Source organism: Phyllobates terribilis, unplaced genomic scaffold, assembly GCF_046119375.1.
Source record: "Phyllobates terribilis strain yellow unplaced genomic scaffold, ASM4611937v1 Scaffold_2__4_contigs__length_985480577, whole genome shotgun sequence".
NCBI lineage: Eukaryota > Metazoa > Chordata > Amphibia > Anura > Dendrobatidae > Phyllobates > Phyllobates terribilis.
In genome coordinates, this window is record NW_027362762.1 from 736,309,026 (window position 1) to 736,329,255 (window position 20,230).

The 20,230-nt window shown below is 44.0% G+C and overlaps 1 protein-coding gene across 2 annotated transcripts in view; it reads right to left on the minus strand.

Annotated features, from left to right (window-relative positions):
* Positions 1 to 4,852: 4,852 nt before the first annotated feature.
* Positions 4,853 to 20,230, minus strand: part of CD53 (CD53 molecule) — a 75,696-nt gene continuing 60,318 nt past the window's right edge. For both annotated transcript variants that reach the window (XM_073667206.1, XM_073667207.1), the window contains exons 5-8: positions 18,380 to 18,475; positions 12,434 to 12,535; positions 8,416 to 8,499; positions 4,853 to 7,424 (exon numbers count right to left, since the gene is read on the minus strand). In XM_073667206.1, coding sequence (XP_073523307.1) covers positions 7,353 to 7,424; positions 8,416 to 8,499; positions 12,434 to 12,535; positions 18,380 to 18,475 — 354 coding nt within the window. In that variant the 3' untranslated portion in view covers positions 4,853 to 7,352. The remainder of the gene's footprint in view (positions 7,425 to 8,415; positions 8,500 to 12,433; positions 12,536 to 18,379; positions 18,476 to 20,230) is intronic.

The window sequence follows — 20,230 nt, forward strand, 5'->3', positions numbered from 1 at the left end:
TCTGTAATCTACACACATTCACATGCTTCCATCCTTTTTCCTGACTAGGACCAGGGGAGCTGCCCAGGGACTACAGCTATCCCTTACTACCCCTGCCTCCTTCATGTTGTGCAACATCTCCTTCGCCTTCTGGTAGTGTGCTGGTGGTATGGGCCTGTCACGTTCTTTGATGGGTGGATGGTGACCTGTGGGTATATGGTGTTGTACCCCTTTAATCCTCCCAAAGTCAAGTGGGTGTTTACTGAATACCTGCTCGTATTCCTGAACCACCCGGTGTACACCCTGTTTCTGATGGTCAGGAGTGGTGTCTGTCCCAACATGGAGCTGTTGACACCAATCCTTCACCTGGGTTCCCGGGTAATTATCCTCTACTTCGTCTGGTGAGGTTAAAGACTCCGCTGTGTGTATGCAGTTGTTATCTACTGTGTACAGTTTGGTAACAGTGGCGTAGCGTGGTAATCTAACCTCCTCCTCCCCATAGTTTAGGAGGCGTACGGGCACCCTCCCATTGCGTACATCCACTACCCCTCTGGCAATCAAGAGTGTAGGTCTATGCTCCGAGCTAAGCGGCTCTACTACCGCCTGGTAGCTCCGTCCTTTGAGACCTATTGCTGCTCTACACCAAATCAGCATCTCACTCACCGGGGGAATCACACGGGGTATCGGGTCTGTCACCCGTACATTACCAATTTCACCACCTGATAGCTTTACCTGTTGCTGGTACATAAGGGCTCGGATCTCTTTCTGGAGCACCCTCCTCTGCCCTGGTCTGGCAGTGTCGGCCATCTGTTGGCGCAAAAACAACACTTCTCCCAAACAGTTACCGACAATATTTGTGCCAAGTACCATATACAAGTCTGTATCATCAGGATTAGTCTCTACTACAATTATTCCCTGGTCCTTCAGCTCCACTCTTCCCACCTTTACTGCCACATCCTTAACCCCGACTAGGTTAAGGGGAAGGCCATTGGAGGCATACACGGAAAGGTTTGGAGCTGGTGGGTGAAGTTCACCTATGGACCAGAACCTTTTGTAGAGGACATCTGGCATGATGGTTGCCTGAGATCCAGTGTCCAGGTGTCACAATGCCGTCCAGCACAATGGACTGGAAAGGTCTTCCTCCCACGAACCGATGGTACCAGTTTGATGGGCCGGCTTGATTTACTCCTGGGTGCCCGCCCTCGGCCCCAGGGTTTGCTCGTTTAAAAGCACAGTTCCACACTGTGTGGCCTGCCTTCTGGCAGCGATAGCAGATGAATTCTGGAGGCTGACGTTGGTCGCTGGTCCTCCCACGGGCTGGCGTTGTCCTCCTCCGGGGCGGCGTTGTCCTCTTACGGGGTGGCGTTGTCCTCCTTCTTCTTCTCATCCAGGGGACATCCTCAGGGCTGTCGGCGAGTAGTATCCTTCCATCTGGCTCAGGCTCCTCGTGTAGCTGCAGGGTGCTTAGAACAGTGGCCAGGGTTTTACTTAACTTGCGCACTTCAGAGCATAGGCTGTCCAGCTCGCTAGGAGGCACTGTTTGCATCTTTGTTTCGGCCATTAGTGGAGGAGCAGTGGGTGTCAAAGGTGGCATCTGGATGATCTAAGGCCCACCACCGTACCGTTCTGCTCTCCTCCTGGGACCTTAACCCCCGGATAAACTGTTCTGTCAGCATTTTATTTTCATCTTGTATGCTGGCTGGACTAACCTGTTTCAGGGCCCGCAGGGCTTCCTGTAAGCGCCAGGCATAGTCCCGGATACTGTCCTCAGTTTTCTGGACACAGTGGTAGAACCTCATCCTGAGATCCGTCTCGGTGCGGTTTTCAAACACAGTCTGCAGTCTCTTAAAGATGATTGATACCGATTCCTGGTCTGCAGCTGGCCAGGTTTCAACCTCTCGCTCTGCGGCACCAGTCAATTGTCCCAAAGCTACAGCAGCTCTCTGTTTGCCGGTCAAAGAATACATATCTAGCACACCACATATTCTTCCTTGAATCCAGACAGGGTGTCCGGTTTGCAGTTTAACTGGGGGAGCCACTTCACTCCAGGGATATACGGCAGGGCCATAGGTACTAGCGGGGTCACGACCCCTGCTGGTGGAGCGGCTGCTCCGGCCTGTGCAGCGCCGGGCACAAGTTGGGCATCAGGAGCGTTAACTGGTGCTCGGGCGGCTTGCTGGTCGTCGGCCATTGTTGCGCCCCCCTAGTGAACCGGAGCCTACCTTCTTCACTTTCTTTACTAGGTAGGCCTCAGCTCCACGGGCGACGGTCTTCTTCCAGGACCTTGCGTCGCTTGCGTCTGACGTCAGAGCGTCCTCTGGCTCCTTCTAGGACCTTACGCTTCCCGGTCCGACGTCAGGGCGGGGCGTGTCCTCAACTTTGCGCGCTTCCAGCGGCTACGCCCCTCTTCTTCCCGCGCGGTGACAGGAAGATGGTGGACAATGGCGGGAAATCTCTGGAATGGCGGGAAAACTTCACCACAGTGAGTACTACAGTCTCTTAAGGCTCACAGTACCCAGTGGCAGCGGGCACGGAATCCTGTGCGTGACGCCGAAAGCTGAAGCCCCCAGGGCCGTGGGGTACTCGTCAACCGGGCCTCTGATTGCCGGGGGATATCACGGTGGCTGCCCGGTCCGTGACCCAGGGCGGTCAGTGAAATGAGGAAACTTCAATTATATGGGGTTTTTGGGATTATTCGTGACGCCACCTGTGGAATGCGGCTAAGGGGTGCCGCCGCAGCGGAGCAGTCCTCTGAGGCAGATGGTAGGGCAGCTTGTGATGGAATGGCTCCCCACAGGTGGAGCGGGCCTCAGGGCAGCGTGGGGGATGTACTGGATGGTGGTGCAGGGGAGAGACGGCAGGACGGTCCCGGAGGAAGGATGGACACTCAAACAGGGGTAAGCTTCAGTACCTTTACTGGTGATGCTGCAGGCACGGCCCAGGGTACTCCAGGTGAAGGGCGCACTTCTGGACTCTCCCCAGTGAGCGGGTATAGGGCCTCCTGATCCGTTGATTTATTCTCTAAGCTTCTGGCCTGCCTGGAGCTGGGCCTAGCTTGGTTACTGTCTCTCTCTGCACCTGCTGACCTGGTGGTAGGGCCTTCTCTTTGGAGATCACTTTCCCTGGATGCTGGGACCTCTGTGACTCCTAGCCCTGGTACTTTAGTCAGTGTTTGGTGAACCTGGGACCTGTAGTCCTCCAGGAGTTCCGGTGGTTCCTACTGGGTGTAAAGGGTCCCTGTAGGCGCGGACCCGCTGTCCGGTATACATATCGTGGTGAGCCTGGTATGCTCCTCTGCCCCCTCACTACTTCTTCTTTCTCCTCTCGCCTTCGGCCCACTCAAGGCCCTCACTAGGCTTCCCCACGTGCTGTAGGCCTTGGCTCGCCTAAGCACAGCAGCCAGCGTGCTGCTCTCTGAGCGTCAGCACGCTCCCAGCTCACTCTGAGCTCTGTCCCTTTCTGTGTCTCAGCAGGAACTAATCTCAGCTGCCTAGCTCCACCCTCCCTTTATATATCCCTAACGGGCTCCCTCTGCTGGTCTGAGGTGGTAGGGTGGAGATGTGTGAATGTGTGAGGGCCTCTTGTGGAGAAGTCCATCCATGCACCTTTCTGGGTTCTGTGGCACCAATGCACAGCAGGGTGCCACACTAACATCCACTGTATATGTACGGAACAGGAGTAGGTATATGGAGCAGGCTCAGCTCTACCTAATTTGGGTGCCATCCATGTTATACAACCAACACCCGTCACTAGCAGCAGCAAATTTGGGTGCCTGCAACCCCTCTTAATACCCCCTCATGAAGCGGTTGTGTGTGTTACCAATAAGTCCAAGGGTAGCCTTTTTCTATAAACTGCAATATTAGAGTATCTGATGATTGCAGGTTCAAGTTCCCTCACGGGGACTAAAAAATAATGTGAGAAATGAAAAAAAAAACTACATTTGAATTGCCCCCATTTTCCCCATTTGAAAAAAATAAATAAACGCATCAGAAACTTTTTATAGTCACTGTTCCACCTCCCCACCCCCCAAAGAAAAGGGTAATAAGAAGCAAAAGAGGCACAGTTTATACCCCAAAATACTATAAATAAAAAAAAACAGTTCACAACACAAAAAAAGCCCTCACACCGCTCCATCCCCGGAAAAATAAAAACGTTTTGGGTCTCAGAAAATAGCAAGATGTGCCAATTTTTTTTACATTTCTGAATTTTTTGGATCACTAAGGCCACGGCCCCACTATCAGTATTTGGTCAGTATTTTTTCTCAGGAGTGGGAGCCAAAACCAGGTGAGGAACAATCAGAGAAAAGGTATCATAGAAACAAGACACCAATTCTGCATTTATCACCCACTCCTGATTTTGTCTCCCACTCCTGAGAAAAAATACTGACCGAATACTGACCAAATACTGATAGTGGGGCCGTGGCCTTAAAGAAAAAGCTATGCAAGATTGGTATACCTGTAATCGTTCTGACCTGGAGGATCATGGTGCTTGGTCATTTCTACCACACAATAAATGTTAAAATAATGGAATCCTAAAAACAGTGGTGAAATTGAGGATTTTTTCACTATTTCACAGAACTTGGATCCGTTTCCTGTGTTCCAGTACAATGTATGGTAACATGAATGGTGTTAAAACAAGTTCCTTTCTACATCTCTTGAATGTTATGTACAGTCCTATTGCATTGATATTTTTATATTTTGTTGTGAAATATTTTCAGATTTTTTTTGTAAAATTTTGTTTTATTAAAGTTCGTAAAAGCATATGTCTCTGTATTATGATTACAGAAGTGAAGACGGCCTTTTATGCACATACATTTAATTCAGAAAACACCACAAGATTTACCTATTTGGCTGAAAGACTCGCAGTGACACAATTGAATGTATACTTTTTAATATATTTTTATATCTTTAAGAATGAAACTCTGGCAAAATATTTGACACAATTTTGTAATAAAAACAAGCCGCTTTCAATAAATACTTTGCAAGTAAAACACAGTAAAAAAAACATAGCAAAGGCCAGAATAAAGTAGTTACGTATACATTGAATTAATTCTACCTACAGCCAGTAATGTTCTATGCGCTTTCCTGCTTAGCCTTAGTTATATGAGATTTTTCTGCTGCTTTTGGCAGGTGAGAATAGATTGCAGTGCTATTCCTCCTATGAAAATATGTAATAAATCCATATGCAAGTGGAATCTGTCACCAGGTTTTGCCACCTAATCTGAGAGCAGCATAATGTAGGGACAGAGCTCCTGATTCCAGTGATGTATCACTTACTGGGCTGCTTACTGCAGTTTTAATAAAAATCACTGTTTTATATGCAGGAGATTATTAGAGGACTGGTAAACCTGCTGCCAGGTAGTCAAGCATATTTATGACCTCTGTATAACCCGGACCCACCATTGATTGGCAGCTTTCTGTGTACACTGTACATGGGCAGAAAGCTGTCAATCAGTGGTGTGGGTGGGGTTGTACAGAGCTCAGCATTTAGAGAACTGCTAGATCTACAGCAGATAAAACAGTGATTTTATCAAAATGACAGCAAGCAGCCGAGTAAGTGACACATTGCTGGAATCAGAGTCTCTGCCACAACATTATGCTGCTCCCACATGGGGTAACAAAAACCTGGTGAAAGATTCTCTTTAAGTGTATTCATTAGGAGTAATGAAAATCCATTTTAAACTCATCTTTTAAAGCTATTATAGTAAAGGGCTTGTCTCAATATTTTTCATCTCCTTTCCTGGCTTCCTGCTTGTTGGGGGGTTGCGCTCCTGAATGAGTGACTATTCTTTGAGCCAGTTCCAAGGTCAAGCTGCTGCTTAAGGCCACGGCCCCACTATCAGTATTCGGTCAGTATTTTTTCTCAGGAGCGGGAGACGAAACCAGGAGTGGGTGATAAATGGAGAATTGGTGACTTGTTTCTATTATACTTTTTCTCTGATTGTTCCTCACCCGGTTTTGTCTCCCACTCCTGAGAAAAAATACTGACCGAATACTGACCAAATACTGATAGTGGGGCCGTGGCCTAAGCTGTACTTTCTGATACTGCAAGTCAAGGCAGGTTTGCCTCTACAGCATTGGCGAGGCGCAGGGGGACTGAGTGCATCAGAGCATCGTTTAAATGCTAGATAGGAAAGAGCTTGCAAGTGCTGCTCACTTTGCCTAGTAGATCGGCCCCCGCTCACAGACTGCAGCGGTGGCCAGTAACCCAGGCCACAAGTACTAAACTTTAGAATTAAAAATCCCTCTGTTTATGAGAATAAAGAGGATTTTTATAAGAGTTGCTTGTACATTTATAAGGTTGAAAAAAACCTTTAATATCAGTCATGACACTAATGTGAACAGAGCTTAAGCTATTAGGTAAAACACATAAAGAATAACAAAAAATTACTGTAGTAGTACAGTAGAACAGATCACGTGCAACATTTATATTTATCTATACAGGTGAACTTTGTAAGTAATCTCACAACATAAAAAGTGACCATTGTGTTGGCGACAGTTTTGTAACTCGCAGTCTATGAATATATTTGAAAGCCATGACGCCACTGTTTAATTATAGAACCAGTGGCTGAATTTTAGAACAGCCTAAGACCTTCTACACACGCCCATGTTTAACACATACGTGAAAAACAGTAGTGGTGCCATCAGTGTTTTCCATCAGTGTGTCATCCATGTGTCTGTGTTTACCATCCGTGTGTGATCAGTGTTTTCCATCAGTGTGTCATCCATGTGTCCGTGTTTACCATCCATGTATGATCAGTGTTTTCCATCAGTGTGTCATCCATGTGTCCGTGTTTACCATCCGTGTGTGATCAGTGTTTTCCATCAGTGTGTCATCCATGTGTCCGTGTTTAACATCCGTGTATGATCAGTGTTTTCCATCAGTGTGTCATCCATGTGTCCGTGTTTAACATCCGTGTATGATCAGTGTTTTCCATCAGTGTGTCATCCATGTGTCCGTGTTTACCATCCGTGTGTGATCAGTGTTTTTCCAGTATGGTTAAAGAAATAAATAAATGACAAAGCTTGTCCTATACTACGCAATGTTAAATACATACAGCACACGGATGGCGTCCATGTTCTGTACGTGTTTTTCACAGACCCATAGACTTTTATTGGCCCTTGTTATCTGTATCACGGACATGTGCATAGCACCATAGGTTATAATGAGTATGTGTGGTATCCATGAAAAAAACGACAAGTACTGGAAGCACGGATGTGTGAAGAAGGCCTAAAGACTATATAAACTATACAAACAATGCAGGATTACAGCTATGGATTATTTTTTTTTAAATTAACTTTTGCTCCTATTTAGACAGAACACAAGCACACAAGAATGCTCTGATGATCCAATACAGCCCGGGCTTTCCATCCTTATTTGGTAAATGAGCCACTGCTTCTGGAAATGTGGCAGTATAATGTCAATGCAAAGGACATTCCTAGAACCTGCAGAATAGAACAGACCTATTTAGTTACCAGTAGTCAAAGGGGTTTTCCACCAGGCGTAGAATAAAAGTCTGCAGAATCTTATTCCCTGGTACAGAATCGGGCACCCACATGATCGCACGTATGCTGAAAGCATTCAGCTTTTCCCAAAATAAATTGAGAGAAGCCAGATGAGGTTAGTTTGCATCTGACCGCAATTATGCCAATCGCCTGCTCACACCGGGAATACCGGAGAAACGTGACTGTGTGTGCACACCACACTTACGATTTGGCAGGCTGCAATCGGATAGAGTGACTGCAGAATTTTGCCTCAAGCCTGGACATTTAACTTTCACGGATATTCAGTAAAGGTTTGGTCACACCAGGGTTCTGGCTACCATTCAAAACATAAGCAATAACGCTGTGCCGGCTCTGTTTCGCTATGTATCTATACTGTGACTGAAACCCTTATAGAGGTACTAAGGGATATGTCCGGTTCTATCCAAGCTTCCATAATTTTTGACAGCTAGAACTTTGGTAACAAAGGATACAGAATCCTGACTGTTTGACCAGCCAGCGAAACACATGCCCGTGACCTCTGAGGTGACACCTAGAACCCATTGCTACCACTGGCAATAAGAAAGGCAGGACCACAAGGCACTTTTGAGCTAAACTGGTAATGTGGCTATTTTTACCCCAATATCAGATTAATAGGGACATTTTCAGTATGTAACTATTATATGCATACAATGTTTCTTATTTCTATCTTTGTAAAGTACATACAATTTCTTAATGTGCCAGTATCATAATTTACCCATTTAAAACCTTTCTCCTTTTGATATAGTGTTCACACTGCATTGGGGTAGAGACCCCTTACGCTGCATTTGTTGCATGTGATTTTCTGTTAAAATAAAATTGGCTTTGGATTGCAAAGAAAAGTATATAGAAAATCCACCTATGCTATGTGCTCCTGTCGCCACAGACCATGCTGATAATTACAATGACTTCTTACCTCTATAAGAGAAGTGCAGATGGTCGCTATTCCAACATAAAGAAAATTATTTTCAAACCATGTTCTGAGAATTTCAGCGCATCCCTGCAGAGGAAAATAAGAATAGTCACTGGTCTATAGTTAATTGCCAGTACATAAATTAAAATGAACATACTTCATTTTTTGACATCTTTGTATTTGTGGCAATTGCAGCACGCTTTATGATGTTATCATTGACTTTTTTGGCTAAATTTTCACGATGAGTATTTGGTGCATTTCGAACGCTGCAAATTTTTCTTTTTGCCATGACAGCACCATGAGAGAGGGTTTACCTACTGGGACAGGAAACATGTGGGTAGAAAAGGCCGAGCTTCCCACCTGTCTTCAATGGTTTCCTGTCCTAGAACTTCGAGACCTGTAGAGTCTGGGTGTGCCTGGGCATGAAGGGGATAGTCTCCCTCCAGTTGTGTTCTTTGGCTGAGGTCCTCGATGAGGTTAGATAGCAGCTGCGCAATCTACCCTCATTAGTGCCACATGTAGCAAACCTGCTTTGCAGCCCAAAAAGTCCCAGTGTTCTGCCAGAAGCCTTATGTCCTGGTGGGGATGTCACAGCATGTGACCTGGAAGTCATAGGGCAGGCTGTGCAGACTGGAAGCACTTCACCATAAATGGCACAATATGGCCAGAAAGAAGGTGCCAGCCAGGCTGAGCGTAGCAATGCTGCTCATCGCCGTTTCCACATTCTCATTCTTTTGCTAATGGAGGAGGAGGGACGAAATCATTACTTGTCAGCCCGCATTTTTGCTGCACACAGCAGGGCCGAAGCTCTGCTATGTGTAACACGGGCGATCAGATGATCACAGCTTCTAGTCTCCCTTGGAGACTATTAAAGCAAGTGAAAAGTAGAAAAAAAAAGTTTTTAAAAATATAAAAAAAACAAAAAAATATAAAAGAACAAATCACTCCCCTTTCGACCCATTCAAAATAAAACAAAAAAAAACAAAAATACACATATTTGGCATCGCCGAGTTCAGAATCGCCAGATCTATCAATATATAAAAAGAATTAATCCAATCGGTAAACGGCGTGACGAGAAAAAAAATCAAAACACCAGAATTACATTTTTTAGGTCGCCACAACACAGCAATAAAATGCAATAACAGGTGATAAAAACATATTAGGGGAGTAGAGATGTCATTATTTATATTGGGGGAGTAGAGATGTCATTATTTATATTAGGGGAGTAGAGATATCATTATTTATATTGGGGAAGTAGTGATGTCATTATTTATATTAGGGGAGTAGTGATGTCATTATTTATATGACACAGTGGTTAGCACTGCAGCCTTGCAGCATTGGGGTCTTGGGTTCAAATCCCACCAAGAACAACATCTGCAAGGAGTTTGTATGTTCTCCCTGTGTTTGCATGGGTTTCCTCCCACACTCCAAAGACATAATGATAGGGAATCTAGATTGTGAGCCCCAATGGGGACAGCGATGATAATGTATGTAAAGCGCTGTGGAATATGTTAGCGCTATATAAAAATAAAGATTATTATTATTATCCCAAAATGGTATTAAAAAAACATAAGCCCCCATCCGGCCCTAGATCCCAAAAAATGGAGACGCTATGGATCTCGGAATATTGTGCCGTTTTCTTTTTGTTTAACAAACTTTGACTTTTTTTTTCACCATTTAAATAAAAAAGAACCTATACATGTTTGGTATCTGCGAACTGGTAATGACCTGGAGAATTATAATGCCAGGTCAGTTTTAGCATTTAGTGAACATGCTAAAAAAAAAAAAAAAAATTGTGGAATTGCACTTTTTTGCAATTTCACCGCACTTTGAATTTTTTCCCTTTTTCCAGTACACGATATGGTAAAACCAATGATGTTGTTTAAAAGTACAATTTGTCCCACAAAAAATATGCCCTCACGCGGCCATATTGCTGGAAAAATAAAAAAGTTATGGCTCTGGGAAGAAGGGGAGCAAAAAACGGAAACGCAAAAATGGAAAATGCCCGTGGCGTGAAGAAGTTAACAGCTTGTATTCAGGCAGTATGGAGGATTAGACAGCATGTATAAGTTGTCAGGTTTCCTTTAACTGTGTTAGATGTGTGGTGCAATACTTATCTGCTTCTTCAGAATTCTGAACAGTATATCACTCCCTGTTTATCCAGTATGAGGGGGTGAATAAATGGAAATCATCCAGCATACAATCCCTAGCTAGATGGACTGAATCCACTATTTCTTTAGCTTATGAATCTAGCTCTTCTCCATTACCAGGTAGTCTCTAAGCTCATCCTACTAGAGCTATGTCCACCTCATCGACTGAGAGAGCCGATGATACTATAGAATCTATCTGTAATGCTGCAACCTGGACTATACCTTCAACCTTTTTCAGACACTACCGGCTGGACCTGTCCTCCTCCCCTGATCTGTCTTTTCGGCTTAAAGTCTTGCAGGAGGTGGTACCACCCTAGAGTAAAGTCCTCTGAAATCTCTCATGGTGCAGTCATGGCAATGGGAAAAATGATATTTACACTACCGGTAATTTGATTTTCTGGAGACCATGGCATAACCTTTCCTATTCCCTCCCTCTATATCCACTCCCTGGGGTGTCTTTCACAGGGGGAAAACCAATAAATATTTTGTTTAGAATATTTTGTCTGTCTACTAACTTCATAAAGGCATTCCCTATTCACGGTAACCCACTGAGGAAAGATGTGAGGCTTCACCTTATATATCTACAGGTTTCCTGTCCCAGGAGGTGGACCCTCTCTCATGGTGCTATCATGCTCACCAGAAAATAAAGTTACCGGTTAGTGTAATTATCATTCTTGCTGTGCAAAAAACACACAGCATCTTACGGTTCCAGAAAATTGAATGGGATTTCTGTAAATCTAATGCTCACTGTGTTTATATATGTAGGGTAAACCTACATGTGGTGTGTTTTTGAAGTGTGAGTTTCCACACATAGGCCCCGATTCATCAAAGCATTTACATCATGAAAACATTTGAAAATTTGTTAAACTTTTGCGCAACAAAAGGCTGCTCAAAAACTTTGTGATTTTTTTTTTTGCCTGGCTCCAGCAAAGTGGGCTGAGCAAGGGTGGGTTGAGGCACGGAGAGGGTTTGCGAACTCGGCTCATCAAATTAAATTCCTTATGCCACAAATTTAAATCCTAACCCTGATTGGCGTAATACTGGGATCAAAGAGGACTAGTGATGAGCGAGCATGCTCGTTACTCGAGATTTATGAGCATGCTCCGGTGTTTTCCGAGTATCTTCAGCGTGCTCGGGTGTTATGTTTGAGTCACGCCGTGCGCATGATTTACAACTGTTTGACAGCTTTAATACACGTGAGTAATGCCTGTTTCTTAGGCATTCCTCACATGTATTAAAGCTGTCAAACAGTCGCAAATCATGCGCATGGAGTGACTAAAACATAACAGCCGAGCACGCTGAAGATACTCGGCGAGCACCCGAGCATGTTCGCCGAAAGGGTTAATAGAACATACTCGCTCATCACTGAAGAGGACATAAATATACAGCAACTGTCCTACAACTGTTTCACTGGTTAGAACATTTGCTTGATTTGAAAAAGCCATAGGGGGATTTCTCTTGCATTTCAGTCAATAGATGCAGACTACAGTATGTGATATATAAAAAAAACAAAAAACTATTGGGCACATTGCTTACAGTCCTATTTTCCTAATAAGTCGTCGATGAACCACAACAGGCCATGTCTTGTGTTATAACCTAATGTTGCTCAGAATATGATTACCATATTTGAAGATGTATATAACTTGTTAAGGTTTTTCTCGAGGGAAAAATTTTGAAACTGATATAAAAGATCTGTTTTGCTGGTGTGTGCTTTTCATAGCTCTTATTTAGCACTGTTCATTGGTTTCAAAAGTAATCTATTTTATAACCATTTTTGGCCATTTACAGTCCATCGTGGATTCCTTATTTTGCACTATTTTATCTTATGCAGGCACTGTTCCCTCCTATCCTCCTATTTGTGCATTTTTTACCTTTTTAAATGCATTTTTTTCATCGCACTTGCGTTCTTTACAACATGATGAGGGAATGTCACTATTCCAGTCTGATGAACCATTGATTCCACAGCATTGCAACTAGAAAAAAGTATTGCATATAGTTTATATTTACTGTAGGTTTCAGATACATTAATATTTCAACACAACAATAAACATAAATTAAATTATGTTATCATTTATATTTAATCTATTAATGATGTAAGAATTTTATTGAAAAAACTTGGGAATGACAGTATTGTAAAAATATTTTTCGTACTTCTACGGTATGTCAGTGTTACACCCACACCTGTGTTGACAACCAACGGTAAATTCATGGGCACTCTTTTTTTTTTTAACCAAAGTTTGCAGTTTGCATTGCATGAGCAGTACAGACACAAAATAAAAGACCAGCTCCTCCATACAGCATAGATTGGTGAGCCATTCTCCTGCACCAGTGGAGGCTCTGTGCGGACTCAGCGGGACCCTACACAAGGTCCAAAGCAGTTAAGATTCCAAAAATTCTGAGGCACCAAAGAATATAGAGTATATAGTGATAAAACATAACTATTCTTCCATCCTTAAAATTACATAGCCAGGGTGCAAAAATGAGGTAGACGATGCAATGTTTCGGCCATAGTAGGCCTTTATCAAGCCAGAAATATAAAGGATAAAAATTCAGCCATGAGGTGTAGTTGGGGCTTTTTATACGTCAGAGGAGATGGGCTCCACCTCTTCCTCATCCTCAGGGCCCATCCCAATTGTCATGACAGTCGTCCAATCGTCAAATAAACAAAGTATAAAAACATAGGGGCCATGAAAGGGGTATCTTAGTGCATGGAAATAATAAAGGGTTTCTATTGGACCAAAAAATACTTTGTAAGGGCAGCAAAATTGTAAGATATGCTCTTCTGTGACCCCACCAAATATTTTTTTTTGCAGGTTGGCCCAATCAAGACATCTGGTATGGGGCCCCATGATTTACATGTATGCCCCTTACCGTAAGTGTTCAAATCGCATAAGAGGAAGTTACATGATGACTACTTGCACCACTTAAAGTGACAGACGATACATGCTGCCCAATCCACAAATATCCTGTATCAGACTGTAGGTTTATGAAGTTAGCCAGGTATGCTTGACTCTGAATTGCAGTGGCGTTTCAAAGAATCTAAAGCTACTGATGACCAAGCAGCGCTGGAGACTTGTCGGACAGGCAGGTTCTGGACGGCTTCTCCCTGCCCGCTGCATTGGATTGACTGGTCTCTGCCTACATGTGTGTGTAGCACCCTGAGGACTCGGCTGCTACAGGGGTATCACGCCTCAAGCCAGAGGTGTGGTATTCCACTCCCGGTTAAGGATGGAGTGTGGAACTGAGCTCAGATAGCTGCATACACTACATACATCCCATTTCCGGGGGACAGATCGACGGTACTCCCACCAATATATGTGCAGGTACGATAGTGTCTGTCCCTGGCTGGAGTGGGAGGGGGGGTGGAACATCCCAGTAGTGTAGGGGCAGATAGGGGGAGCAGTCTGGGTAATGCTAGGAGCTCATTGGGTGCTGGTCACCTGAGCTCACACATAGAGGGAGTATATAAGGTGGGCACCATCTTAGGACAGGGTCTTTTGTAGAGAGAGTTCAGTCAGGCAAGAGGAGCAGAGCAGAGAAGCTCAGCCAGAAGGGCTGACAGGGAGTTGTGGTTCCGGCTGGGCCCAGCTCCAAGGCCAAGTCTGAGAGAGAGAGAGAGGAGTCAGAAGGACCCAGAGAGAAGAAGAAGGAACCCCAAGACCCCAGAATACAAACAGCAGGGTGAAGGGTTGGCACCCAGGGTACCGGATCCCAAGCTGGCAGAGAGAAAAGCACACCTTAGCCAGAGACCGGAGGTCGTGGGCAGGATCTGCCACGACCCTCACTAAATCCACTAGGAAGGCATACCAAGTATAGGGTCAGGGAACCCAGAAGAGGTGTACCCACCAAGAGACCCGAGGGAGCCGGACATAAGTGGATCCCTAGTGAGAACGGCCAGAAGAGAGGGAAAGTCAGACAGGAGCTCAGGACCACGCTCCAGAATTGCTTGGGGGTTGGCCGAGTCCAGGACCTGGTGGACGCAGCACGGCTCGGGTGGTCGCTTCAGGCCAGAGTGACCATAAGAACACCCGTAAGTAAAAACCCCTGAACTGCACAGCCCGACTCTGAGTCTTCTTGCTGGATCATCCTGCACCTTCACAACCACCATCCTCTACATCTGACCCCCTGAGGCTAATACCCCTCCCGTTGGGGGTTATACTATCACAGCTGCACACACACCACCAGCCTCAGCGGACCCTTCTGCAGCGGCGGCCTTTTGACCGCAAATCAACGGGTGGCGTAGTCGACACTAAAGAACATTTAACAACATCTGTAAAGACTGCCACACACTGAGTTTGACACCCTGGGCACGGACCGGGTCGCCGCCACTCGGAGACTACAACCCCCATCTGATCCGGCTCCGGGTAATCCCCAAACAGCACTGGCCCAGGGGGCGCGTCATGTGTATAGTAGAGGAGGACGATATCATATTGAATGGGCTGCACTGCGGTAAATGAGAAGCCTTTTAAGTTCCAAAATAGTTCCTTATGGCCCCGACACGTTCCGGCGTCGAACCAGCGGAGGCTAAAAAAAACACCTTGAGAAAGGCGCACGTCCGTCGCTGAAATGCATTGGGATATTTGTCTTTTTTTACCTTGAGGAAGGTGCCAAAATGCGTTAGACAATAAAGAACCAATTTAGAACACAAATGGCTTCTCATTTACCACAGTGCAGCCTGTTCAACGTGATATCAACCTCCTCTACTATTATTCATCTGGAAGAAGTTTTATTTCTACAGCCACAGGGCCACATCTGCAGTTACATGCATCTACAGGTGTTGTGCCTTCACACAACACCACAAGGTGTGCGCATAATTCCACCTTTCACTATCTTTACCAGGTGATACTGCTCTACCGTATCAATGTTCTCCGTGATTCCTCTGTGCCCTATAATTATTGGGTATCCAAGGTGGACACGTGGCATGAACTGTCTCTCTACGCTTTGGAGGTCTCAGCCAAAAAATGAGCAAGGGCTGGTTTGGGCCAGACTTCTCAACACCACCGAATGATAGCAGCGTAACATAAACTCAAATAAAGTGTATTTTTTTTGGGAGTTCTAACTCAATTCCCATGCACGTCTGTCTTCACACCCATACATGAGTATACGTTTCCTGATTTTGTCTATTTGCTTTTGTCCTCCTCCTTCTCCTCATCCTCCACCACCATATCTACCATATGTCCATATCTACGTCTCTTGCAAGGTGCATTGAAGTGCCTCCAATTTTTTGGCAGCCGTTGCATTCATTGCATAGGCAAACAGTATGGGGGACCCACTCCTTTCTAATGGGAACATGTCGTAGTCGTTACTGATGCCTACCTCTATGTGTCTTTAAATTGTTATTGTGGTTTTTCCCAAATTTTGGCAGCCGTTGTAGTCACTGCATACCCTATAACTGGATAGCAGACCTGCTCCATTCTAATGGGAACATGTCATTACTGTGGCCCACCTCTATGAGTCTTTAAATTGTTGTTGAGTTTTTTTCCCAAATTTTGGCAGCCATTGCAGTCACTGTATGGGCATTGCCACTATATGAGACCCACTCCTTTATAATGGGAACATTTTTTTTACTGAGGCCATCCTCTATGTCTCTTCAAAGGGGTATTGGGGTGCATCCAAATTTTTGGCAGCCCTTGGAGTCACTGCATACGCAATAACAGTATAGGAGAGCAACTCTTTAATAATGGGAACAACAAAGCATAGCCGGTTGATGGCCCTCTAACAATAGTGAGGGCCGACTGCTGGCCCTTTAAGAATAGTAAGGGTCGTCTGATTGCAATATAAAAATAGGCTTTGTGACTTTCAGAGTCCCTCCTTCATAAATGAAACAAAATGTGACTGATCATGTCTCTCACACCACATGGCCAGATAAGGTAGTAAAATGTTAAAATGACATTTACCGGTGAATTTATTTTTCACCGTTGAAAGCAATGCAAAATTACATCAAAAATGCTATGTGTGAACATAGCCCAAGGTGTGGAGGAGCATTTTTGTTTTTGGTTATTTATTTTGCCTTATATACATATACGAGTCATTACCCTGGAAAGGATGTTCCTTAACATTTTTCCCAGGAAAATCCATTTTGGTTTTGTTTTTGTATGTTTTATTGTGAGTCCATAAAAGTGGCGTAACACTCTGACAACATTGTTGACAGCAGTGACCTGGGAGTCAGAGATGCTTCCAGGGGTCTTCCCCATGCTGTTCCATGTCATTTCAGCACTGTTCCCATCGATTTGGGCAATTTTTATAGCCTCTGCAAACATCTGGGGGGAGGGGAGTGCGCCGGAAAAATGCTCGAGTTTCCCATAGACTTCCATTGGGCTCGTTGCTCAGACCGAGCACTTCAACATTCCAGTTTGCTCGACCCGAGCAACGAGCACCCAAGCATTTTAGTGCTCGCTCAGCACTAATCCTCACCAATCCCGAGAATGGGGCTCTGAAATGCCACATAAGAATGGAGCAGTGGTCTTTGTTGGAATAATACTTATTATTGTATATATTATATCAACTACTATTTAGTACTGTTTAATAATATGTGAGTTTCTGTCTCCAGCAGTGGTGTTATGCTGCCAATAATACATTGTTAAAAAAAAACAGGAAGTTCCTGTTCACTGTGTCTGTAACTGGATCACATTCAATGTACTTTCAATTTGCAAGCTGACAGTCAAGATGCAAAGATCCTAAGCTATAAGAAATACCAGTTGTAAGCTTTGTTATCTTAGTTCCTGTGTGAATTTATATTCAGGGTATGTGCACACGATGCAGAAATGCTCAGGTTTTTTTCTTGAGCATTTCTGCATCTCCCTGGCAGGAAAAAACGCATGCGGATTGTACATGCGGTTTCCTGCCAGGGACATGCGGAAATGAAGCGTTCTTCACTTTCATTTCCGCATGCGGGTTGACAAGTGCTTCCCAAGCGATTTTAGCATCACTTAGAAAGTGCTTGTCAACTTCACACTATATAAATCTATGCAACCAGCATGGATTTATATAGTGTGTGAATGTCAAAAAATAAAAAATAAATCTATACTTTACCCTCTGATGGCCCCCGGTGTCCTGCTTCGCTCGGTCCCGGCTGCCGGCAGTGAAGACTTTAGGACCTGCCGACGTCAGCGTCACGTGACCCGTCACACGACTCTGATGTCAGCGAAGGTCCTTCTTCATTCAACCCCGAAGTGCGGGGAACCAAGCAGGAGCGCTGCGCGGGCCGTCAGAAGGTGAGAATATATATATTTTTTATTTTATTCTTTTTTTTTAATGGTACCTGGGTCTGGATGAGAGTCCTCTCATCCACACCCGGGTACCATCCGCACATTAGACCGCATGAAAAGCGCATCAACATATACAGTGATGCGGATTCCATGCGGTCTAATGCAAGTCAATGGCGCCAAAAAAGCAGCGTTTCCGCAAAATTAATTGCCATGCTGCGGATTTTTGAGCGCAGCGTTTACGCTGCGGAAAAATCCGCATCATGGGCACAGCACATGCGGATTTCAATTGGGGAACATTGCTGCCCTTCTACCATGCGGTTTTAATGCGTTTTCGCGGCGTTTACGCAACTGCAAAAACACAGCGGAAACGCATTAAAAACACATCGTGTGAACTGAGCCTCACTGTTGAATGGCTGGACAGTACAGAGATGAATCTGCTGCCAACAGTCTTTCATTTCTAAGGGACTACCAGAGATAGGCAAGAAAATCACTCAGCTTTTCTCGGTAGTCCCACCATAAACAATAAATGGAGCTTGGTGCGCATGCGCTGACAGGGCATTTACTTTCATAATTCTTTGATATATTTGTCAATGAATAATAAATACTCACTTTTGTTTGGAAATCATCCCAAATTGTTGCATTCTCTTTCCTTTGTTTATGATCATCAAAACTTTTTCTGAGTTGTTCTGTAACATAAGGATCTATCTAAAACACAAAATACGGAGAATGAGCAGATTACTGAGTACCTGGATGCATGGCTGGTGGAAATAAGGTAAAATCAGAGGGTACAACATTGCATTGTGACTCAGTAGCTTTAAAGAGGACCTTTTACCAAATTTTTCATGTTGAACTGGACACACAATGTTATAGTGGCTGCAGACCCATATAAAATGTGTTTTTATTTCTTTGAATTTCACCTATCCGTTGCGGAGATATTAGCAATCAAAGTATTGTCACATAATGAGTAAACTCTTCCAAAGTCCAAGTGGGTGTTATCACTTAGTTTTCACAGGGGGCATGTACATCTTCTTGTATGAGTTGACTAATCATAAGCAGTCAGCAACATTCTTTCAGATAAGGTCAATGTAGGGAAGGGGAAGCACAACTTAGTTTAGCTGTGTCATATTGCAAATACCTCTACCAGCGCTCCTCCTCTTAACTCTTTCATGACATTCGTCGTACATGTATGGCGAAGTAAATTCCCGCAAACCACTGTACTAATGTCAAAAAAATAAACAAAATAAGTACACATATTTGGTATTGCCACTTCCAGAACGACCCGATCCATAAAACTGTCACACTAGATAACCTCTTCAGTGAACTCCATAAAGCTTTTTCATTATATCACCAGATTTAAAAGTGGAATAAATCGTGATCAAAAAGTTGAATGTAAATAAAAATGGTATAGCTGAAAACGTCATCTTGTCCTGCAAAAAGAACAAGCTGCCATAGAGCGCCATCAGCAAAAAAACCCAAAAAACTATAGCGCTCAGAAAATAGCGATGCAAAAACATTTTTTTTTATAAAGTTGTTACCGTGTAAAAGCAGGTTTTGGTATGTCTAGGATTGATAATGCGCACTTTAAGGTTTTGTGCTTTCATATATTGATTATATTCTTATTTGCTGACTAAAAATTTATTTTCTTTTTTTTTTTAATCCCATTTTTGCAGACTGATTTAGCATCCTCTAATATTTTGGCTGTGCATCTTAATTTTCTCCCTCGGAAAAGAAGGACACCGCTGAACAGAAGCCATACGGATTCCAAAGTAACTCTGCTGCCTGATTAATGAATGGATTCCTCAGGGGTTACCTTAGAATCACGTAATTCGGAGAGTTAAATTGAAACCCTGATATAAGTGCTCAGCGTAGAGCGCAGGATAAATGTGATCCAAAATGTTATGTAAAATGTTAACAATAAAAGCTTCAACTCAATCCACAAAAAAAGTCCTCACTCAGGTAAGTGATCTGTTAACAGTAACATAGGGGACTTCCATGTTACTGGTAACACAAAGGCCTCAGGAAAAGCAAAGTGACTCCCCCCCAAAAAGAAATCCAGGGAATTCTGCGCTCCCAAATCCAAATGCTCCTCCTCCTTCTAAGCCACTCAATGTGCCTAAACTACATTTAGCATCCATGTGTTTGGCATTTCTGTAGCAATGAGAGCCCACTTAATTTATGGGGTGCATGTCTCCAGAAGCACGAGCTGGGCACAATGTATGGGCACTACAAGGTACTGGGCACTACAATGCACGGGCACTACAACGGCAGATTTGCAATTTTCATTCAGCAACATCTATTGCTGCTTGTTTCTGGAAAACACCCATGTAATCAAAATCATCCCTACATCTGTAAATAAATTGGAAAAAGGAATAATTGCTCTAACTTCTAAAATTATGTTTCAAAATGATGATGTAAAGTAGACATATAGGAAATGTTATTTATTAACTCTTTTGTGTGATA